Below are 25,367 nucleotides of genomic sequence, written 5' to 3' on the forward strand. Positions count from 1 at the left end.
GCTCCCTGGAGGAAAAGTGTGCCACATTTTACAATGATTCTTTTAAAAAATACATTTTTTATTGGTTTGAGAGAGAGAGAGGGAGAGAGAGAGAAAGAAACATTGATGTGTGAACAACACATTGCTTGGCTGCTTCCTGCACTCCCCCTACAGGGGATCAAACCTGAAACCTGGGTGTGTGCCCTGACTGGGAATTGAATCAGGATGGTTTGGTTCATGGGAGGACATTCATCCAACTGAGCCACACTGGAGAGGGCTACAATGTTTTTAAGGATTACCCTGTGGACCTACAGAAATGTATTGTAGGGTGCTGAAATTTGCAATGAAATGTACCACTAGATGGCAGTATAAATCAAGTTTTAAAAACCTAACTGCTTTCTAAATTTGAATACCGATATCTCCTGCTTTTTCAAAGTTTGCATTAGGCTATTTAGATTTTAGGAAAGACCTACATTAATAACTGTTTTCACTATCTGAAAGAACAAAATCCAAAGAGGATTTTCCCTTTAACGAAAAAAGGCAAAAAGGGAAAATAGGGTTCTACATTTGTTTTGCAGAGCCGTCACAGAGACAGTGCACATCAAGAGCAGCAGGAGTGGCCTGCCGAGCTCCTTTCCAGGGAACTATGCCAGCACCTCAGCACCAAGCCTTATAGCTTTGAACTGTGTCTGTGAGCATCTGAGCTTTTAAAAAATTTTAAAAATTTTATTTATTGCCTGGCTGGGGTGGCTCTGTGGTTGAGTGTTGACCTATGAACCAGGAGGTCACAATTAGATTCCTGGTAAGGGCACATGCCCAGGTTTCAGGCTCCATCCCCAGTAGGGGATGTGCAGGAGGCAGCCGATCAATGATTCTTATCATTGATGTTTCTTTTTCTCTTTCCCTCTCCCTCTCCCTTCCTATCTCTGAAATCAATAAAAACATATTTAAAAAAAGTATTGATTAACTTGAGAGAGAGAGAGATTTGTTGTTTCATTTATTTATTCATTCACTGGTTGACTCAGGTATGTGCCCTGACTGGGGATCAAGCCCAAAACCTTGGTGTATGGGGAGGACTCTCTAACCAATTGAACTACTCGGCCAAGGCTCAGCATCTGTATTTTATCTTGGTTTATTTTGTGCATCTGTTAGCAAGATGTGTCCTAAGGTAACTGCTTTGTTTTATGCCATTTGGCTTACAAAAGTTTCATAGGAAGGCTCTACTTTTGGATATGGGGAGCAAATTTGTAGTAAATTAAGCTCTAGGAAAACACATTTATCATTTTTCATCACTTCATCACATGATCAGGGCAACTGTTATTTAACTCAAAATGGGTTTCAGTGACATAGGAGAAAATTCACAAGCTTTTCAAGGTCAAAAGTATAATGGGTTTTTTTTTAGAAGGAAAGCTGCTTCTAAAATTTTAGAAGTTCCTGCTTAGGAGGAAGCCAAAGATTTAAGTAAATGTTTATACTTGAGAAACTGCATCAGCAAGATAACATCACACCCACATACTTCCTGATTCTTTCAGTTCACTATCTTGGTATGGCTAAGAATAAGCCTTTAGTCCATAATTGCAAATATAGCTGCCCATTTAGTCCTTGGGGGACGTTCCATTCAGTTGATTCCAGAGAAAAAGCCAGTATTTAAGTGATTTGGGGAGCTGGGATCGACCCATAGTTTGGTTTGGCAACCGAGACCCTGGGCCTATAAATTTGTGGTTGAGATAATGAAACAGATCTCATCCATTAGAAGGGAACTCCCAGCTTTTTCTTTGAGAGAGTGAGTGGCAGGCAGTGAGAGGTGAGGGAAATGTATTTACTCATCTCAGTTCACCAAGATTTAGCTCTCACAGGATGAATTTTAATGATCTAACTGGTATCCTGCCCAGGAGACAGAATTAATGTTTTATTTTAGAGAATGCTGTCCATGTGTACCTGGATGCTAAATGTTCCCAAAATAGAAAACTGACTTACAAAATGTTTGTTCTTTTTCTTTTACTCTAGCTATCATATGCAAATTATTAGTCTCTTCAAGAAGGATCACAGAAAACTAGCCAGCATCAAAAAAATGGGATCCAGCTAATCCCTCCAAGAAACTAAAGTTTTAGAACATGACTTTTGAAAGAAAACACAGGCTGACTTCTGCCCACAGACCACTAAGAACCCAGTGTATCTGAAAGGCATTGTCAAAGTACGGAGGGAGGACATCTGTGGCTAAGACAATCCTCAGCCACCTTATGGGCAAATCATTTAGCTTCTCTGAGCCTCAGATTGCTCATTTGTTAAATGGGCATAATAATACTTCATAGGGCAAATGAGAGAATGGACATGAGAGCATTTGTAAGCTATATGGTGCTATTTAAATTTTGGCTATTTTCTTTCCTCACCAGAGGATATTTTTTCCATTGCTTTTCAGAGAGAGTGGAAGGGAGAGAGAGAGAAACATCAATGGGAGAGAGACACATCGATTGGCTGCCCCCCGCACGTGCCCCAGCTGGGGCCAGGGATTGAGCCTGTAACTGAGGTACATGCCCTTGGCTGGAATCAAACCTGGGACCCTTCAGTCTGCAGGCTGATGCTCTAACCACTGAGGAAACTGGCTAGGGCAAATATTGGCTGTTTTATCATGTCAGCCCACCTAACCTCATTGTCACCTCTCCCTCCTTCCCCACATACCCCACACACAACCTTCTAATAATGTAGACTGGAAACCTGAGCATCATTATTGTTTTCTCTCTCATGCCCCACACCCGGTCAGTCCTCATCTCTTAGTGTCCAGCTGGAAAAGTCTCCTCAGAGCCTTTCTGCTTCTAACGTAGCCTGTCTTGACTCTGTCCTGCTCACAGCTGAAGAAATAATCTTGTTAAAATCACATCTTGATCATATCTTTCCCTTGTTCAAAACCTTTTAATGATTTCCTGTTGCCCACAGAAAAATGTTCAGATTTCAAAGTAGGGAATTAAAGATGGCAGCAGACTGAGTGGAAGCTACACTGACACTCTCCCAGGACCAAACTGGAATTACAACTAAAATATAGAAAAACCATCCTGAATAATCAACTGCAACTGAAGACGAGCTGGAGAGCACCCTCATAACCAAGGAGGGAAAGTGGAGACTGCATAGAGACTGGTAGGAAGTGTGGAGGCGCGAGAGGGCTGGCTGGGCTCCCTCAGGCAGCAGCCGAAGGTGCAGAGGGAGACCTCAACTGTGGGGGGTTCTTACTGAGGACTCTAGGGCATAAACCTCAAGCTGGACTTCACAGCCAGGGGCACCAGAGCTGAGAAAGGTGCCCACAAAACATCTGGCTGTGAAAAGCAGTCGGGTTTCTGTTTGCCAGGGAGAGACAGCTGGAAATGCAGGCACCCTCTTAAAGAGCCAATGCAAAAGTTTCACATGCAGCCACTCACCTTGGGCTCCAGCAGAGGGAGGGCAGAGTGGACTGGAGCTGTGTGTGGAGAATCTAAGGTTGTGCCGAATCATTCCCCCATACTGAAGAGGTCATCTTTCTTAGGCAGACATTTTGCTGCTTTTATGTTTGGGGCGGGGGAGACATTGTCTACCTGCTGGAAAACCTCTCTCCCTACTCAAAGGAGTTTCTACAGCCTGAGGCTCATTAAGAGAATCAGATTAATCAGCCTGCAGACCTCAAAGTGCTTTGAGTCTTTGCCCGATCTGCTTCTGGACCCGAGCCTTGGAAAAGCAGAAATGGTGTGCATCTTGGTCCTGTCCACCCTCACCTAGCCCCAGCAGAGGAGACCTCAAGCAGAGGGTTGTTGATAGCTCCAAACAGGGTACTCAGGGCTAGTCACAAACTATGTATGACATTGGCCTGCACCAGAGACCATCCAAAAAGACTGAGAGTCCTAATGTATCTACCTAATACATAGAAAGAAACCCAAAGAGGAAGCCAAAATGGGGAGGCAAAAAAACAAGCCCCAAATGAAAGAACAAGAGAATTCTCTAGAAAATGAGCTAAATGAAATGGAGATAAGCAATCTATCAGATATAGAGTTCAGAATACTGATTATAAGGATGCTCAACAGCAAGAAAAAAGATATGGAAACTATGAAAGAAATGAAGCATGACATAGCAGAAATAAAGACTACATTGGAAGGAATAAACAGCAGATTAGAGGAAGCTGAGGATCAGATCAGAGAATTAAAAGACAGGGTAGAAAAAAATCACTCAATCAGAGATCCAAAAAGAAAAAAAAAAATTAAAAAACAGGAGAACAGTTTAAGGGAGCTGTGGGACAACATGAAATGTAACAATATTCACATTATAGGAGTACCAGAAGAGGTCAAAAGTAAGCAAGGGTTAGAGAACATGTTTGAAAAAATAATGGCAGAAAACTTCCCTAACCTGGTGAAAGAAAAAGTCACATAAGTTCAGGAGGCACAGAGAGTCCCAAGCAAGAAAAATCCAAAGAGGCCCATGCCCAGACACATCATAATTAAAATGCCAAGAATTCAAGACAAGGAGAGAATATTAAAGGAAGCCAGAGAAAAGCAACCTGTTACCTACAAAGGAGCTCTCATAAGGCTGTCAGTTGATTTCTCATCAGGCCAGAAGGGAATGGCATGAAGTATTCAAGGTAATGCAAAACAAGGACCTGAAACCAAGACTGCTCTATCCAGCAAGACTATTGTTCAAGATAGATGGTGACATAAAGAGCTTCCCAGACAAGAAAAGGCTAAAGAAGTTTATCACCACCAAACCAGCATTTCAGGAAATGTTAAAGGAACTGCTGTAATTAGAAGTAGAAATAGAAAGAGAGAGAAACATAGGCATAAAGAATTAAAATGGCAATAGATAAGTATCTATCAATAATAACCTTAAATGTAAATGGATTAAACACTCCAATAAAAAGACATAGGGTGGCTGAATGGATAAGAAAACATGATCCAAATATATGCTGTCTACAAGAGACCCACCTCAAAACAAAAGTCTCACACAGGAGGAATATATCCTAAGAAACCCAAAACACAAATTAGAAAGAACTTGTGCACCCCTGTGTTCACAGCAGCACAATTTACAATAGCTAAGATCTGGAAACAGTCCAAGTGCCCATCAGTAGATGAGCAGATAAAAAAGCTGTAGTACATTTACACCATGAAATACTATGCAGCTGTAAAAAAGAAGAACCTCTTATCCTTTGGGACAGCATGGATGGAACTGAAAAGTATTATGCTAAGTGAAATAAGCCAGTCAGAGAAAGACAAGTACCACATGGTCTCAGTCATATGTGAAATGTAATAAACAAAAGAAACTAATGAACAAAATAGATCCAGAGACATAGAAGCATGGAACAGACTGAGGGATCTCAGAGGGAAGGTGGGGGTGGGGGAGTAGTGGGAGAGTTTAACCAAAGAACTTATATGTTTATAAGCATAACCCATGGACACAGACATTGGTATGGGGAAGGCCTGGGGGTGGGATGGATGTGGGGTGGAGGGGATCAATGGGGGAAAAAGGGGACATCTATAATACTTTCAACAATAAAGATAAAATTTAAAAAACCCAAAAAACTTCAAAGTAGCTGGAATTAAAAGCCTTTAACAACCTGGCCCTCCTACCTAAATAACATCAATGAGAGGGTCACACAGCCATCAGAAGGTGTTAGTGCTGATCAGTGCTACATTGGAGGATAGGTTATGTATCCACAAAGGTTTGCTAAAAATTTTTGCTTCCCATTCCCCCAATTTTTACCTTGAGAAAGTCCATTTGAGGCTTGCCTTCCCCTCTGTGGTCATTTTAAGTGGATCTTACCCAGCTTTCTACTCATTCCAGCCTCCCTAAGGGGTCCTGCTCACTCTCCTGCCCTGTAGCCTGTTCTGACATGATATTTAGTGACTTTTTGAGAGTATCCCCTCTCAATGGCAGTCAGAAACTGACAACCCCATGGCTGAGCCTGACTCCTAAATGTGTTTGTGACACTCACAATGTTGGTCTGCACTCTTTAACAATGTACCAACTTATTGGACAATTAATATTATAAAAAACTGTCTTGTCTTGAGAAACTAAAAAAGTAGCAACGAATAGCTACAATTGACTTCTTACATAAGTTGTGTAGCCTGCTGCCTCCACCACTTCAATTTCAGCTCTTGTTCCCAATTCACTGCTTATATTTCCATTGCTTCAACTAAGACTGTTCTTGTCAACATCCCCAGGAACCTCCATAACTCCCTAATCCAGTGATCTCTTCTCTGCTTTTGTATTACTTGAACTTTTTTTTTTAAATCCTCACCTGAGGCTATTTTTTCCATTGCTTTTCAGAGAGAGTGGAAGGGAGTGAGGAGAGAGAAAGAAACATCAATGTGAGAGAGACACATCAATTGGTTGCCTCCCGCTCATGTGATGACCAGGGCTGGGGATCGAGCCTGCAACCGAGGTACATGCCCTTGACTGGAATCAAACCCGGGACCCTTCAGTCTGCGGACCAACACTCTAACCACTGACCCACATTGGCTAGGGCTTACTTGAACTTTCAATAGCATTTGACTTAATCACTCTCTGTTTCTTGAGATATATTTTTTTCCCTTGTGGCTTCCCTAGCCCCCCTTTCATAGGTTCCTCTTAGTCTCCTTTGCTGGCTCTTCTGCTCTACTGAAGTCAGAGTGGTCTGGGCTTGGCTGTGGCCCTCTTCTGTGTTTGACTATTCCTCCTAAATGATGACATGCAGTCTCAGAACTTTAAAAGCTGTCTATTTGCCATGTCTATTAAATTTGGGTTTCTAGCCTGGACTTCTCCCTAGAACTCCACATATCTATATCTAACTGCCTACATAACTTGACATCTCCACTTGACTTTCTAATAAGCAACCTGAATTTAAACTTCACAATTTTTTTTATTTTTTATTTTCATCTCCCAAACCTCCTCCTCCTCTCCCTATCTCAGTAAATGGCACCACTATCCACTCTCAGAGCAAAAATCACTAGCTCTCTTTCCTCATCTTCCACATTCAATCCATCAGGAAGTCTCATATTCCTAAAACGCATATATGTGGTCAGTGCTGTGAGGTGCCCCAGAGCCCTCCTCAGGACCAGAGGACTTATTCCCCAGCTGCTGGATGTGCTGCCACCTCACAGCCCTCCTTTGTCTTTGGAAATTGCCCTCAGCTGAAGAGAGCCACCACGCTCAAGGTCACACCCCACATACAGCGACCGATGCTTGAGGCCTGACCCCCTCATGTAACATAGTACAACTCTGAAAATTTATCCCAGCTACTGTGTGCCCTGGAGTCAGCCGAGGTCATCACTGAGACTGCATCACAGCCCACTTTTCCTTCTGCCCATCTGCTTCCTTCTTTTCCCCCCTACTTCCCTTTCACAGGTGTTGATCCCTAGAGCCCTGTATAATAAAGATCTTCATTCTGATCTTTTTCAGTGTCAGCTTCCCAGGGAACCCAATCTGCAACACTCTCCCAAATTTTTTAAAAATTGATTTGAGAGAGAGGAAGGAATAGAGAGAAAGAGAGAGAGAGAGAGAGAGAGAGAGAGAGAGAGACATCGGAGCATGCACCTGTCAAACCCCCAGCCTGGGTATGTGCCCTGACCAGGAACTGAACCAGCTGCATTTTGGTGTATGGGACGATAGTCCAACCAACCGAGCCACACCAGCCAGGTCAACACCCTCCCAAATTTACCCACCTCTTTCCATCTCCACTCTGACTAATCTAGTTTAAGCTACCACCTCCTGTCACCTTGACTACTGCAGGAGCCTTCCCCAATCTCCCCACTTCTACTCTTGACCCTACCATCCCCTTTCCTCATAATTGCCAATTTTCTTTTTAAATAGTGAATTAACTTTACCTTATTTCATTGGACAATATTTGATAGATATAACTTGGGAAACATGAAACAAATCAACCTCTGAACCCTCCACTCAACAAAGATCTGGAACTATTGAAGTTGCCTGTATACTTTTCCTTGATTACAATCCCTCCCCACTCCCTAGAAGTGGCCACAATCTTGAGATAAGTTTTTTAATTACTTTGTTTCTATCTTTTTAAAAATTAAATTTATTGGGGTTACATTGGTTAATAAGATTATATATGTTTCAGGTGTACAATTCTATAATACATATCAATGGAGGGCTGTGAGGTGGCAGCACATCTGTGTATTGTATTGTATGTTCGCCACCCAAAGTCATGTCCTTTGCGTCTATCTTTACAGTATTACTCTATAGGTATTTATCACTAAACATTATATAGTTTAGTTTTGCTCGCTTTTGAGATTTACAAAAATGGAGCCAGAGTGAATCCGCTACAACTTGTTCGTTTTCCTCCCCACTCGACATTATATATCTAATATAACATAATCATTTATGTTGGTGTTTGTAAGCTAGGTTTGTTCATTTCCATGCTTATAGTAGTATTAAATTAGCTAAAAATAAATTGTGCGTAGTCCATAATTTATTTATCTATTCTTTGTTAATAAGTATTTGTGTTTTCCATTTTTGTACATGTTTATTGGTCCTTCTGTGCAAGAGTTTCTTCCCCGTACATACTTCAGAATAGAATTGGTGAATTTAGTGTATGCAAATGTTCAATTTTACAAAATAATGCCAAATTGTTTTTCAAAATGATTATACCAGATTTTCTTCTTACCAAAAGTAATAAGAAACCCCATTACTGCACAACCATACCAGTGCTTAATATTTTTAGACTTTTATTCATACCAGTATAAAGGGTAATATTATCACTGTGCAATTAATTGACATTTTTTGATTACTAATGAAGTTGAGTACCTTTTTGTGTTTCCTTTTCTGTCAAATTCCTGTACATATCTTTTGCTCATATCTTTTCTTTTTTTGGCTCTTAAGAAATTGATGTTTGAAAGTTTAGTATGTACTTTTTATTGTATCCTTCACCAGTAATGTATTTAGCATATGCCTTCTCCTAATTCGTGGCTTTTGTTTTTTTTTATAGAATATTTTGATGAACAGAAATCTCTTATTTGAATCTAGTTGAATATATCAATTACTTCCTTTATGATATTGTTTTGCTCAATAAGTCCTTTCCTTTTCTGAGATTATATTTTTTTCTAAAAGTTAAAATTCTGCCTTTCACAGTTAAGTCCTTAATTCATTTGGAGTAGGTTTTTGTGTACAATGTGAGTTAAATATTTAACTTTTTCCCCCCAAGTAGATAACAATGAAGAACTGTGAAGAGTTTGAGGTTTTATCTTGTTTCCAAACTAAGAAGCTAGGCTGCCAGTCTATGGATGCCGGCAGAACACAAGACTCCCGGGTCAGTCCAGCAAGCAGCACCTGGGGCTGGTTCCCCTTCCCTGGGAGTGATGAGAAGAGGGTTGTGTGACACCTGCGTGGCACTGGGCTGCATTGCAGGAGAGGAACCGTGAGCTTAGGACCCTGAATCTTTTATAATGAGCAATGAGCCAGCCCGATCTCTGCCCTAGAGGGACGCATTATCTTTATTACGGAACAATGAACAAACCTACTCTTTGCTCTGGAGGGAGAGCTTGTCTCCATTTTCCTAGGCTGCTTGCTATCCAAAGAGTCTTGAAAACAGAGCCTGGAGTAGAGGTAGTCAGTGTCTCTGCTTGTAAGATGTTCAGAAACAGCAGAGGCTTGTACTTTGTTGACCTTAATTAGTGAGATCTACCCTCCAGACAAGATGTGTGTTTGTACTGCCAGCTACAGGGCTCTAGCAAGCTCTTTAATTTCCTGGTTTGTAATTTCTTTGACCATATAGTGCATGTAAGATTGAATTCCAGACTTGAGGGGGTCAGACCCATGGGTTAAAAATTTCAGGGGTGACTATTTCTCTTTTCCTTTCTTTCCCCCCTCCATCTCTAGAGCACTGGAGAGACAGTTCTTGGTAGGCTTCTCTTGTTTGCTAGCATGAATGGTTTTCCTGGGCCACCCTTGTCTAAGGCTGTCGCCATCTTCAAGTGTCCTGGTGTAGGGTGGGGTTCTCAAATTTAGCTCATCCAGTTCTGATGGCCCAGGGCTTAGTCTTCCCTTCCCTACTCCATATGGGTGTGCCTTTAGGCAGTCCCAATTTTTGCATTTGCTTACACTTCACACTCAGTTTTCAGTTTACTCTTCTTTTTATTTTTTACTCCTTTCGTATTTCTCTAATTTTCTTGCATGCCAAACTGTGTATTAAAAAATAAACTTGCTGTAATTATCCAAGACCTAGTAGTATTGTATAAGGAAGACTTTTTAGGATATCTAATTCATACCACTACAAGCAGAAGCCAAGAGTAATCTTTTAATTAATTAATTAATTAATTCATTTTTATTTTTTAAAAAATATATCTTTATTGATTTCAGAGAGAGGAAAGGGGAGGGAGAGAGAGAAACATCAATGATGAGAGAGTCATTGATCAGCTGCCTCCTGCACACCCCACATTGGGGATCAAGCCCCCAACCCCGGGCATGTGCCCTGACTGGGAATCGAACCCCAATCGCCTGGATCCTAGGTCAACGCTCAACAGCTGAGCCACGCCCAGCCAGGTGTAACCTTTTTAAAATGTAAAATAACTTGCATCGCTCTCCTCTTAAGGCCCTCAAATGGCTTTTTTTCCTCACACTTAAAAAGTGTACCAACCATCCTTGCCTCCAAAGTCCAGAGCTGGTTCTTGGCTCAGCTCACATCACCTGCCTCTGTGCCTTGCTGCTCCTCAAGCGTAGTGACCTTATAGAGCCTTTATACTGGTGGCTCTGTGTGGCATGTTCTTCCCCTCTTTTCATAGCAGCCTTCCTTGATTAGCCTTCCCATTTTTCCCTTATGACCACATTTTAATTCTCTTTAAGGTACCTATTACGTATTAGCTGACATTTTCCTGTTCATTGTCTCTTTTCCTATGAGAACCTAAGACCTTCTTTAAGTTCAAGGGAACTTGTTTGTCTGGTATACCACTATCTTCTCAGGGTTTAGAACAGTACCTGGCACACAGTAGGGACTCAGCATTTATTTGTTGAGTGACTGGAACTGAACATTGACTACTTATTCTCTTTAGACAAGACCGAGGTTCTCCAGTGTCCTCTACTTCCTATTATGTCCCCAATCTAGCCTGCTTTGCTTTGTTATTTACCTACCTGGCCCTATAGGCATTTAAATATTTAATACCTGGTCATAAATGCTACTCTAATTATCTTCAGCATTTTGAGAGCAGAGGCTGTGTTTTGTTTTTTCTTTCTTTCTTCCTTCAATGACTTGAATATAGTAGGAGGGGAAGGAATTAACAGTCATTGAATATCTCCTATTTGTCAAGCACAACACCACCACTATCATTTATATCCTCAAACACCACTATGGGGCCAGGTATTATTATTTATGTCCACTTGATAGCTGAGGGCACTGAGATTTAGAGTTGTTCAGTGTGATACAGTAATTGAAGGATCTGGCACCCACCCAGACAACACATACGTGTATGAACTATGGCCAAAGGGTTGCTCATGTCTGAGTAACAGGTGGTTGCTTTCAATTTGCAAAGTAAAGATAGAGCAATTAATTCAATATTTCAGGTCAAGCTTTACTTGAACAGTCTGGCTTTTTACTTATCAATTTTATTCCAATGAGTATATGAAGATTTAACTTGAGGTATGTCTGTCTATATTTGGCTAGAAGAGGTTTGGAGATGTTAATCATGCCTTCTAAGTGTCCTCTATATCTAATAAATATCTGCTGGTAGCACATATTATGGAATCTGACAGCAAGATTTTTTGAAGATAGTTATTTTAGTCAAATCATCACCTGTGGGTGATCACTTTGTAAATTATATAAATGCCTAATCATGGGGTTGTACACCTGAAACTAATATAATATTGTATATCAACTGTAGTTGAAAAAGAAAAATAAAGAAATAAATGACAGATTCAGTAAAAAAAAAAAAATCATCACCTGTCCCTGGATCACTGGGCAACGACAGACACTGAATGCACAGAATGTGTGTCATGCAACCAAGGAATCTTTAAAATAACAAAATCTTATTTTTATTTTTTACAGAAATTCAGGTATTTCAACAAATTTCTTTACATTTCATGGACCTTAAAAAATTACACACAACTTTTGGACACAGTACAACAGAACAGAATGAGAAAGGGAGTCACTTTATTTTTAAAAAAAGATAAAAACATACTTTTACTTAATAACATTTAGTGATTTACACATGTATTATTATGTACAAATGGCACATCATCAATGACTGACCTTCAGAGCACTGTGGTATGCTAAATTACACTTAGGTTTTATGGAAAAAAACCTTAAAAAAACATTTGCATGTGGATAAAAAACACTTTTTCAATTTTGTAAACACCACTATTAGTGATGTAAAGCTTCCAATAGAATCTGTAATTTACATGGATTAGAGAAAGCCTTTTATTTTATTGCAGATAAAGTAGAGAGATACCTCCCTTTAAATAAAAGATGAATTCTTGAAAAGTTGTGTGTAATTAAATATAGTAAGTAGGGTGTTTTGAATGCAGTGGGAGAGCTAATACTTAAAGCAAAAACAAAACAAAACAAAAACAAACCAAAAAACTCCCAGAATTACTACTTTAGAGACAATACGTATTCCCTAAGTTTAGTTCTTTAGAAAATCCATATCTTTGTGAATTGGGTTTCACAGATTTGAGCATACTTGTAGCATACATTTAGCCATTTGAAACATGATCTCATTTGTGGTGAAAAGATGGCTATTGCCAGAAACACCTGGCAAAAATAGGGGTGTGGCCCTAATAGAAAGGTAAGAGAAATCAATCATGATTTGTATCACTTCTTATATTATCCTCCATGGCTGCTCCAGTGACATATGCTAATTTTATCTTAATTTTGAGTCTGAACATGAGGGCAAGTTTTCTGCTCAGGTATGGTTTGGTTTACACTGATTATCCCCGCATGTACATTTTAGCCTGTGATCATTTTCAAACAATTGACTACTTCAATATTAAATATTTTCCTGTTGTTGCATATTGGCAGACTACATGGTGAGGGTGGTGGTGGGGGGAAACCTGGGAGCAAAAGATTGTTGAAGACAACTGATCAGTTGTAACTACCTTCAGATGCCAACTGACTAAAAAAAGTAATTGAGTATTTTTGAAATCAACGTTAGTAAGCAAAAAGGCAATTTACTCCTACCAAGTTTCTTTGATCTCTATAAGTATATATTCATTTATTTCTAAGGCTATTAAATTATTATTTATTTATTTAGTATCACTATCATTTAGAAATAGGTTTAATGGCATGATTTTTTTTTTTCTAAACAAAAATGAGTGTCTGTCAGTAAGGAAAGAAAGGACCTGCATTTCTCATGACATGTGGCAAAGAAATAGAAATAAAAGAGGAGATATTTCATATGCCTATTTAGAAAGTATATTAAATTCTATGCATATATTAGGGAGAATTAGAAAAAGTATTTATTTGATAGCAGCCTATATATTACATGTGAGCATCGAAGGTGAAAATGAGCTTTCTATATTTTTCAGAGTTCCTTGGTGCTGTTTCCTGAAAGACAGGGAAATCTATGTTGCTTGGGAACCTATGATGTAAAGATGCACCTCCTGTAATATACAGCTTGATGGAGTAATAGTATACTTCAGAAACACTTTCTCAATAATAACTCGTACAGACATTAAACTGAACACAGACTTGGTAAAAACTTTGAAGTGTTACAGCTCTTAACTGAGTGATTGTAACTAATTACACAGTGGGATAAATGAACAGCAGAGATGGGAGAACCAAAGACCATGTCATGGCTCCTGTGAAGATATTCAGAGGCATTTTCTAAGATACTTCCTCAGCAAATGATGCTTGGTTAGCCTCTTGGCTACTGAGATAGAAATACTTTAGGGTTGACTGCCTTTTTAAAAATAATGTTAAAAGATTAAAGCTTTTTGTTTTCAGTTTGATTTAAAAAGGACAGTTTACAAACCTTCAGTATACATATATATTTTACATGTTAATTCTAGCACGTTTATATTCCTCTTTCTTGAAATATTTCCTGAATGTAATTTCTTATGACTGTAATTTCTTGTGAATGTTATCTGATCTTATACAATGATAGTTTCCAATGAGCTGGTGTCTAATCCATAATCACATTTCCTTTTAGAAAATCACTCCCATCTCTGCCGATCTAGATTTGACAAGCGGATGTTTCACTCTTGTTCATATCCATCTCTGTACTCCAGTCTCTCCCAAGTGTCTTCCTTCTTGATGTTGATGTACAAAAGCTGTTATTCGATTTGTTTAGCTTGTGCTCATTCTAGAGAATATTGGCTTAGCAGAACTGCAGAAGGGGGAGGTGGGGAAGAGAGAGAGAAAAGAAAAAAAGACATCATTTTTTAGCAACTTTTTTGTGCATATTTATCACAGAAAAACCACACCAACAAATAGTTCAAATGCATTTGTCACCAAAGAAGACTAAAAGAAGTTTCTGTTCATTAAACAAACAGCACAGTCTTCTGGCAAGCACCCCCTTACTCCCTGCCCCACCGCCCCCTGCCCGGCTATAACCCAGACATGCTATTGCCTACATCTGGGTGAAGACTGCAGGATGCTTTGAAGGACCAAGGAAAAATGAGAAATGATCCCAAGCATTACCAATTTTTTTTTTGCCTGGTGTAAAAAATGTCTCACTATAGTATTTTCCTTTTCCCTCCAGGTTTTATTTACTTATTATACAATCAACATTATAACAGCGAGGAAAGAAATGATTATAAAGATGAATCATTCACAATCCAATCACCTTGAAACACAGCTATTTTTGTTTCATTCTTATCTAAATGTGCACTTATTTTATATAGTTGGAATCATAGTATAGATGACACTGTTAACATATTTAAAACAATTTTTTACATTTCCACTCTGCATCATTAGCATCAATTTTTAATGGCTGCATAATATTCCATTTTGTTCTCATTCCTTTTCATTTCATGATCAATCTTCCATTCTCCACTATTTCACCATTGTCAGATACATAGGTAGTTTTGTTTTTTAAATTATTGTCAATAATGAATATCTTTGCATATAAAGCTCTATTCTTTTACATTCTTTTATTATTTTTATTATTTTTTTAATCCTCGCCCAGCTGGGAGTGGCTCAGTGGTTGAGCGTCGACCTAGGATCCAGGCACTCAGGGTTCGATTCCCAGTCAGGGCACATGCCGGGATTGTGGGCTCGATCCCCCGTTGGGGCGTGCAGAAGGCAGCCGATCAATGACTCTCTCATCATTGATGTTTCTCTTGCTCTCCCTCTCCTTTCCTCTCTCTAAAATCAATAAAGATATATTTTTTAAAGAAAATCCTCATGTGAGGATATGTTTTTTGTGGTTGTTTTTGGTTTTTAAAAAAATAAAAATTAGAAGTTTTTATTGAGTTCTTTAAATTACTCCTTCACGTTTGTCTTATTGGGAAGGTTTTTAATCAACCACTCGTGACCTGACCAAAAGTTTTTTAAATGATATTTTGTAAATGTGTCACAGACATGGGCAACAGAACCCTACTTTTTGTAGAGGACCTAAATCTAAATAAAGTCATGAGTTTTTCAGTAAAACAACACTGAGTTTCTGGTAATTTTACAGAAACAAGCGCACCCCTGTCCATGGGGAATGGGCTAGACAGACAGATGTTTCCTCAGTTCGTTCATGATTTCACTCATCTTGTCACACGGAACCAGCATCACAATTCGCAGGGTCTTCATTGGGACGTCGTCAAAGGACCACCGGCCCCCCAGACATATGTCGCTCTCCTCCTGCACCGAGTAGCTGAGCCTCAGGACTGCCTTCTCTTAGAAAAATTCTTCCTCTGCATTTGCAAACATTAACTCAGCTTTCCTTTGGCTACTCTTCTTTTTGGAATTGCTTTTTCCAGCTTCCACAAACGTCTTGCTAATCAGAAGGTAGAAGTAACACTTCCCACATGGCTTGTTAGTCTTGTTTCCAGTATTTATGCCCTTGTTTTCCAACACACTTTAAAAATCCTATGCACATTATGGTTTTAATGAACTTCTCTCAGTGAGAGAACTCAGTTGCTTTAGTGTCCCCAGACTACACAGGGGATAACTGAAATATGATCATGTAATATAATGATTAATCTGTAATAATTTTCTGAAATTGAATCATGCTAGCAGAAGCTCCATGGAAGGGAAAGCTTTCTTCAGATATTATTAAAAGCAACATAAGCCATCCATGGATTTTACACAGTGCTATGGAAGTTTCTGAACCTTGAGTGGTCTGTGCTGTGGTGCCATCGAGGTGTTCTTGCTAGATGGAATCCAAAGTCAAGTTTGTGGGTCCAGGATTCCACTACTCTGGCATTCTTCACTCTGGATATTTTTCTGTTTAAAATCCACAAAGCTAACTGTCTGGGTTTTCCAGTCAGATCCATGAAAGATGCCAGTTGAGGTGGAGGGAGGAGGGGGTGGGGTTGTAAACATTATCAAGGAGAACAGGAAAATGGGTGTTGAAAAGTGGCTGTGCATGTGAAAGAGAAGGCAGCATTATGGAAGTTCCCAGGGTTATATGTTTGTGATGTAAGAGAAGAAGGATGTAAGAGGATAGCCCCCGTTTTCTTGAGTTTGCAAATAAATATACTCCTGATTTCATGACAGAAAAGCCTGCTTTGGTGTAAACCATTTATTGGCATCCAGAAACCAGAGACTCTCACTTTCTCTTTCCCTGGCTCTAAGACCTCTGATTTGGCTTTATGACCTCACAAATGGGCTGGAAAGAGAGCAAATGAGGGTAGAAGGCCATTAAATCAGCTCCCAGAGCACTGACACTTAGGCCTGGGGAGGAGAAGGGAGCTTCCTGCAGAGTAGGCATCTCTGTAGGAAGGGAATATCTGTGCCAGTTCCACAAGGGTATCTGTTTACACACCACCATTTGGGCCCACAGCCCAGAAGCTGACCAGGACAGGCCATTCATTACCAACCCTTCTTGGATCTGCTCTGGGCTTGGGTCACCTATAGCCTCCATGTGGCCAAATCTCTCATTGGATCCCTCACTATAATCTCACCATTGATTACTCAACCCTTCCTTCTTCTATTCCTTCTTTTTAAAAAAATTACAGTTGACAAACAATATTATACTAGTTTCGGGCATACACCCCAGTGATTAGACATTATATACTTACTAAACGGTCATCCAGATAAATTTAATACCCATCTGGCACCATACATAGTTATTAGAATATTATTGACTGTATTCTCTATCCTGTACTTTATATCACTATGACTATTCTGTAACAACCAATTTATACTTCTTATTTTAAGAATTTTTTATAATTTTAAGATTTTTGGAAATAGATTTTTAGAGAGGAAGAGAGAGGGAGAGAAACATTGATGTGAAAGTGAAACATTGATCAGCTGCCTCTTGTACTTCTTAATCCCTTTACTTTTTTCACACATTGCTCCAACCCCCCTACCATCTGGCAACCATCAAAATGTTCTCTGTATCTAGGAGTCTGCTTTTGTTTTGCTTCTTCATTTTTTTTTTTTTAAGGTTAATTTGTTGATAATTATGTGTGTATTACCATTTTATTGCTCATATTTTTAATTCCCCCCCCCCTCCTCCTCCTTCTCCTCCTTCAAGAAGACCCTTTAACATTTCATGTAATACTGGTTTGGTGGTGATGAACTCCTTTAGCTTTTCCTTGTCTGTGAAGCTCTTTATCTGACCTTCATTTCTAAATGATAGCTTTGCTGGTAGAACAACCTTGGCTGTAGGTCCTTGCTTTTCATGGCTTTGAATATTTCTTGCCAATCCCTTCTGGCCTGCAAAGTTTCTGTTGAGAAATCAGCTGACAGTTGTATGGATGCTCCCTTTTCTCTTGTTGCTTTTAAGATTCTCTCTTTGTCTTTAACCTTTGGCATTTAATTATCATGTGTCTTGGGTGTGGACCTCTTTGGGTTCACCTTGCTTGGGACTCTCTGGGCTTCCTGGACTTGTATGTCTATTTCCTTTGCCAGGTTAAGGAAGTTTTCTGTCATTATTTTTAAAAATAGGTTTCAATTTCTTGTCTCTCTCTTCTCCATCTGGCATCCCCATGATGCAAATGTTGGTATGCTTGAAGTTGTCCCAGAGGCTCTGTACACTATCCTCATTTTTTGGATTACTTTTTCTTTTTGCTGTTCTGATTGGGTATTTTTTTATATTCCAAATAACTGATTTGATTCTTGGCTTCATCTACTCTACTGCTGATTCCCTGTAAATTATTCTTTATTTCAGTTAGTGTATCCTTCATTTCTGACTGGTTCTTTTTTATGGTTTCCATGTCCTCTTTTATGCTGTTAAAGTTCTCTCTAAGTTCAACTACTCTTCCCCTAAATTCACTGAGCATACTTATAACCAGAGTATAATCTAGTAGATTGCTTGTCTCCATTTTGTTTAGTTCCTTTTCTGGAGTTTTGTTCTGTTCTTTCATTTGGGACATTTTCTTTGTCTCCTCATTTTGGCAGCCTCCCTGTGTTTGTTTCTATGTATTAGATAGAGCTGCTACATCTCCTGGGTTTGGTAGAATGGCCTAATGTAATAGGTGTCCTGTATGATCCAGTGGCATAGCCTCCCTAATTACCCTAGCTGAGCACTCCAGTTGTGCCCCTCCTCATGTGAGTTGTGTGCACCGTCTCCTTATAGTTAAGCTTTGATTGCTGTTGGTGCCTCAATGGGAGGGATTTATCCCCAGGCCAATCCATTGCAAGGACTGGTTTTGAACACTGATCACTGTGGAGGATCACCTGTGCAGAGGCCTGCCCCACAGACCAGAACTTGCTTCAGCGGGACTCTGGTGCCTGCTGAGTTTTTCCCTTCAGTGTGTTCCCCTGGAGGTGGTTGGGTGGTGTTTCGATGTGGTCTGAAGTTGTCCACCAGGTGTGCTGGCTCTGAGCTCACAAAAATTTGGGGATACATAATCCAAAGACAAAGGAATTCTCTCTCTCTTGGCTCTTGTGGCTTTCTTGCATTCTCCTGTGTTCCCTCCATAGCTATGTATCCCTGTGGACCCCACATGCAAAGGACTAATGGGCTGCAGCTGGGAACACAAACTAAGCTAGCCTGATGTAAGATTGGATAGTGCTCCAACATGGAATGGAAACTCTTGGCAACAGCTTTAATCCTAGCCCTGCTAAAGGCATAGCTGGACTTTCTCCTAGGCTGGAGGAAGGGAAATGGGACCTTGGAAACTCAGGAATTCGATTCCAAAGAAATAAACTTTCTATAATACCTCATTCTCCTGTGCAAGTCTCAGAAAATTCTTTTTTTGGTAACATTGCAAGAAGTCCACTCCCACTGTCAACAAGTGTGTACAAAGAGAGTTGCCCACCAATAACACAACCAGTTTCAATGTGGTTTCTTCTTTAAATCTCTAGTTGTAGGACTTCTATTCAACTAGATTTCAGGTGGTTCTGAGTGATGATTGTTCTGTAGTTTAGTTGTAATTTTGATATGGTTGTGGGAGGATGTGAGTACCGCATTTACCTATGCCACCATTTTGACTGGAAGTCCTCAGCCCTTCCTCTTTCTCTCTCTCTTTTTTTAAAATCCTCACCCGAGGATACTTTTTCCATTGCTTTCAGAGAGTGGAAGGGAGAGAGAGAGACATCTATGTGAGAGAGACACATCCATTGGTTGAATCCCGCATGTGTCCTGACTGGGACTGGGGATCAAGCCCACAACTGAGGTAAGTGCCCATGACCGGAATTGGACCTGAGACCCTTCAGTCTGCTGGCCAATGCTGTAACCATTGAGCCAAACAGGCTAGGGAAACCTTTCCTTGTTAAAGCTCTCTTTTTTGTTCAATTGTTAACATTGGGGTTATACTGCCCACACATTGTATCAGTCTTAGGCAGGGAGCTGAGGAGTGAATGGAAAAAGAAGAGAGTGAAGTCAATGAACCAGTCCTGGACTAGGGTGAGGTGAGTGAGGCTCCAGAATACAAGATTTAAGGAAGTGCTCACTCTCAGTGTTGTGCAAATGTAGGGTGAGTGCCTCCTTAAATTTTGTACACTAGGTATCTCATTAGCCTCATCCTAGTCCCAGTTCTGCTGGTGAGCACAGGCTGTTCATCACGAAGCCTCCTAGGAATGTTTGATTGAGTTTGAATTACTTAGATACTGCTACCACTGTGATATTTTTTTCTTCCTAGTGCATGACACCACTATGCAATAGGAAACCCAGGGTATGTGAGAATTCTGCAGACTAAGCTGGTATAAAAATAACCAGCATATTTGTTCCAGTGGTGATCAGAACACAAACACTCCCCACACAATCTCAGGAAAACACTTTGCTGTGGGGAGCAAAATTAGAATGTTACTACAATTACTTAAATGGCATGCACAATGAAGAATTTTCCACCTGAAGGCTTGGTAAGGACTAGTCCTTCAAGCGAAACCAGTAGGTAAAAGAGGATAAAAGGCAGGGTTTTCCTTTGCAGATGTTGCCATCACTCCTTCAGTCTAATGACTGTGAGACACAAAGCCAGTCTGTAGAGTTTAGTGGAAGCACTAGTGTGGTTACACTGTGATCCTCACTTTGTAAAACACTGTAATTTTAAAAAAAATTTAGCTTAACATTTCCTATGCACCATGGATGTTGCATAGCTCAGGGGAGGCAATTTAAAAGATGTCATATTCTTCCAGGTTTGTACAGAGCGGGACTGAATAAAAAGTCACTCAATGATGCTTTGGATCTTTGTTCAGTCAGGTTTGTCCTTGTAACATGTCGTGGGCTCTGACTTGCCTATGTTCCAATTCCATGGGGATCTTTGCAAATCCTTTTTGAAGCTGTCATTTGAACCACTGCTCATGAGAACAGCATTTATAATGGCCACATTGTCCTGACTATCTAAATGGTTTGTTGTTGAAATTTCCAAGTGTTTGCAGACTTTGAAAGGCCCCCTGGGTCAGCTTCTCTTGACTGTTTCTATCTGACCTATTCAATTAGGGCCTGGAGTCCCCACTATCAGCACAGTTGGGGGGGAGGTATGGTATGAGAGAAAAAATTATTTGGTGGGAGCATCAGGCTTTTATCAGAATGGCTTACAGAATCTTTGATGTGGAAATAAAATAAGTCAGTCAAAGAAAGACAAATACTATATGATTTCACTTATTTGTAGAATATGAAGAATAGTAGAAATGAACAAACAAAATAGAAACAGACTCACAGATACAGAGAACAGATGATGGTCACCAGAGGGGTGAGGAGTTCGAGACTGGGTGAAAAAGTAAAGAGATTGAGAAGGAGAAGTACAGTTTGGTAGTTACAAAATAGTCACAGGGACATAAAGTACAGCAAAGGAAACAGGGTTGATAATATTCTATTAACTATGTATAGTGCCAGGTGGGTACTGGAAATATTGGGGGGAACATTTTGTAAAGTATGTGATTGTATAACCACTATGCCGTACAAGAAAATACTGAAATACAAAATAATACTGAATGTAAACTTTAATTGAAAAAAATAAAAAATAGAAAAATGAGTACAGGAGGAATTCCAGACCATTTTTTTCTCAATGGTTATATAGACTTAGTAATTTTATCCCATTCTATTGTTTCAGACTGCACCCACCTCTAACAGGGCCTTCTGACACACTTTGGGAGATTGAATTCAGTGCCCTGGAAATAATATCCCACCATTTGTGTCCTCAGGTGTTTTAGACATGATGTGCCCCATGGTGGCTATGGCAGGTTAAAGATGGCTGCAGATTCTTTTCCATTCTTCCCATTGAGGAGTGGGAGTCTATGTTCCCCTCTTTTTGAATCTGGGTGCTAAGAATATAGGCAGTTTATTTTTTATTGTGGTAAAAATCACGTAAGAGTGACATCAGAGGAATGGCAGCATGAGATCCCCTTGGCCTCTCCTCCTGAAATTTCAACAAGTTAACCAACTATAATTCAACAAAGAATTCTCTACTCAATACAGAGGCATTCCCAAGAGACCCATGCATCTAAACATCTAAAGGTGGGCAACCAGGAATAAACAGTGGGACAAGGAGGGAGGAAAGCTTGGATGGTTCTCAGACGCAGCCCTGTAGCCAGGAGCTCACAGTGCTGCGTGGGGGTGGGGAGGCAGGGGCTCAGAGGGGGTGGGAGGGGAGGAAGCCGGCAGTAGCAGGTGCTTTCTACAGCTGGCCAAAAGGAACAGAAAGCTGGAGGGACAGCCCAGCAGGGAGAGCAAAGTGAACAGTGACTGAGCCAGCAGATGCCTGACAGAGTGCAGGGTTCTGCAACATGACTATCCACTGTTGGGCGGGGTGTTTCTGACAAAGAAACAAAACCACAGAGCCCTGCCACCCATCGGACTTCCAAAACTCGCCTCCCATTGCCCTCAGTGTCGGGCTAAGGAACATTTTATCTGTAAACCATGAGCAATTGCAGTGGAACTGTTGTTTTCCTCTGTGACTGATCCCTGGATTTGGTGTTTGGGGCTGGACTCCAGGGAAGTTCCCCCTGGGTCATCATCATGGTGAAGGTGAAACTAACCCCACCCTCAAGCAGCACTCCCTGGAACCAAGTCTGTGAGATCACAGATGTAAAATAAATAAATAAATAAAGCTTGCAATTTAGTGCCATCTACTGGAAAATAGTAAAAAGACATCTTCAGAGAATGATGTTGTAGAAGGACTATTAATTCTTGGACAAAGGAGAGTAGCAAATACCATGAATAACCATAACAATGGGGATGATCAGAAAGAAAATAAAAAATCCCAGAAAGAAAGCTGGAATACATGAAAATATGTAATATAAATGACAGAGATTTCAAGATTGCAGTTCTGAGAATACTCAAAGAGATGTAAGAAATACAGACAGGCAATTCAGTGCACCCAGGAAAACAAATCAATGAACAAAATGAGTACTTTACCAAAGAGATTGAAACTTTAAAAAAGAACCAATCATAAATTCTGGAAATGAAGCATGCAATTAAAGAGATAAGGAATGAGCTACTGAGCATAGAAAACAAAGCCATCCAGATGGAGGAAAGAATTAGTGATATCAAAGATTAGGAACCTATAAATGACACAGAAGGAAGTAGAGAGAGACCTGAGCATAAAGAAAAATGAAAGAGCTCTATGAGAACTATCTGACTCCATCAGAAAAAGCAATGTTAGGATAATAGGTATTATGGAAGAAGAAGAGAGAGAGAAGGGAACAGAGAGTCTATTCAAACAAATAGTGGATGAGAACTTCCCAAATCTATGGCAAGAACTAGATCCTTGAATCTAAGAAGCAAACAGAACACCTAGTCACCTCAATCCAAAGAGGTACATTGTATTAAAACTGTCAAAAGTTAATGACAAAGAAAAAATTCTCAAAGTCACCAGGGAAAAGAAAGAAGTGGCCTACAAAGGAAAACCCATCAGAATTTCATCTGGCTTCTCAGCAGAAACTCTACAAATCAGAAGAGAGTGAAACCAAATATTTAAATGCCTGAAAGAGAGAAATGACCAACCACAAATAATATATATCCAGCAAAATTATCCTTTAAATATGAAGGAGAAATAAAGTCCTTCCCAGACATACAGAAGGTGAGAGATTTTATCACCTCCATTGCAGGAAATGCTCAAAGGAGTTATTCTACCTGAAACAAAGAACATAAAGTCACAACACTACAAATAAGATCACCAAAAACTTACAGCACAAACAGGAATAATTTGTCACAACAAAAACATAAAAGGAGAGGGGGTAAACTCTGAACTGTCAAAGGAGGATAAACATCAGATGCACTCAAAAAAAACATTGTATATGCACAATTTTATTTTTTATAAACCTAATGGTAACCACACACAAAAATCCTCAAACCAGGACACATAACTTAAAAAAAGAAAACCCAGAGGAAAGAAGTATGAAACACCACCAAGAAACACAACAGACAGAAGTATAAAGGAAATGAACCAATAGAGGCACAGAACTACCAGAAAACAAAAGATAAAGTGGCTATAGGAAATCCTCATACATCAATAACTACTCTAAATGTAAATGGTCTGAATTCACCAATAAAGAGGCATAGAGGAGCAGAGTGGATCAAAAAACAAAACTCAACCATGTGCTGCCTCCAACAGAAATATCTAAGCTGCAAAGACAAAGGTAGATTCAAAGTAAAAAGGTAGAAAATGATTCTCCAAGCAAATAACATCCACCAAAAAGCTGGTGTAGCTTTATTTATATCTGACAAAATAGATTTCAAGACAACAAAGATAACAAGAGACAAAGATGGACACTTTATAATGATAAAGGGGACACTACATCAAGAAAATATAACACTTCTTAATATATATGCATTCAACCAAGGAGCACTGAAATATATAAAGTAGCTCCTCACAGAACTAAAGGGAGAAACAGGTCAAAACACAGTCATAGTTGCGGACCTTAATACTTCCTTGACAGCTCTAGACAGATCAACCAAACAGCAAATCAATAAAGAAATATTGGCCTTAAATGAGACACTAGACCAAATGGACATAATTGACATTTACAGAGCCTTTCATCCCAGAACATCAAATTACACATTCTTCTCCAGTGCACATGGAATATTCTCAAGGATAGACCATATGCTGGGTCACAGAACTAGCATAAACAAATTCAAGAAGATTGAAATTATATCAAGCATATTCTCTGACCACAATGCCTTAAAATTAGAAATCAACTGCAAAAAGGAAGTAAAGAAACCCACAAATACATGGAGACTAAACAACATACTACTAAAAAGTGACTGGTCAAAGAAGAAATAAATAAGGAGATCAAAAGATATAGAGAGACAGATGAGAATGACAATACAACATATCAAAATTTCTGGGATGCAGCAAAAGCAGTAATAAGAGGGAAGTTTATGTCATTACAGGCCTATCTCAGGAAACAAGAGAAATCCTGAGTAAACAACCTAAGATCACATCTTAAAGAACTAGAAAAAGAAGAACAAAAGCAACCCAAGGTCAGCAGAAGAAAGGAAATCATAAAAATTAGAGAAGAATGGAATGAAATAGGGAACAAAAAGACTACACAAAAAATTAATACAACAAAGAGCTGGTTCTTTGAAAAGATTAATAACATTGACAAACCCCTAGCTAGACTCACTAAGGAAAAAAGGGAAAAGACCCATAGAAAGAAAATCAGAAATGAGAGAGGAAAGTCACCACAGGCATCACAGATATACAAAGGATCATACGAGAATATTATGAAAGATTATATAACATCAAATTCAATAACACAGAAGAAATGGATAAGTTCCTAGAAATATATAACCTTCTTAGACTAAATCATGAAGAATTGAAAAATCTAAATAGACTGATCAGCAGGGAGGAAATTGAAACAAACATCAAAAACCTCCCAAGAAATAAAAGGCCAGGACCAGATGACTTTACCAGTGAATTCTACCAAACTTTCAAAGAAGATTTAAAACCTATCTTTTTCAAACTCTCCCAAAAAA

The 25,367-nt window shown here is 39.5% G+C and overlaps 1 protein-coding gene across 3 annotated transcripts in view; it reads right to left on the reverse strand.

The window, feature by feature from the left end:
• Window positions 1-11,904: 11,904 nt before the first annotated feature.
• LHFPL3 (LHFPL tetraspan subfamily member 3) overlaps window positions 11,905-25,367 on the reverse strand; it is a 567,539-nt gene continuing 554,076 nt past the window's right edge. For 2 of the 3 annotated variants that reach the window (XM_081146480.1, XM_081146479.1), the window contains exon 4: window positions 11,911-14,237. Coding sequence is in view for 1 of the 3 variants with exons in the window: in XM_081146478.1 (XP_081002604.1) it covers window positions 14,209-14,237 (29 nt within the window). In the remaining 2 variants the exon portion in view is untranslated. Of the gene's footprint in view, window positions 14,238-25,367 lie in introns of all 3 variants that reach the window. The other variant, XM_081146478.1, reaches the window with a different exon arrangement.

The sequence above is a fragment of the Miniopterus schreibersii genome (assembly GCF_964146895.1).
Source record: "Miniopterus schreibersii genome assembly, chromosome: 9".
In the NCBI taxonomy this organism is placed as follows: domain Eukaryota; kingdom Metazoa; phylum Chordata; class Mammalia; order Chiroptera; family Miniopteridae; genus Miniopterus; species Miniopterus schreibersii.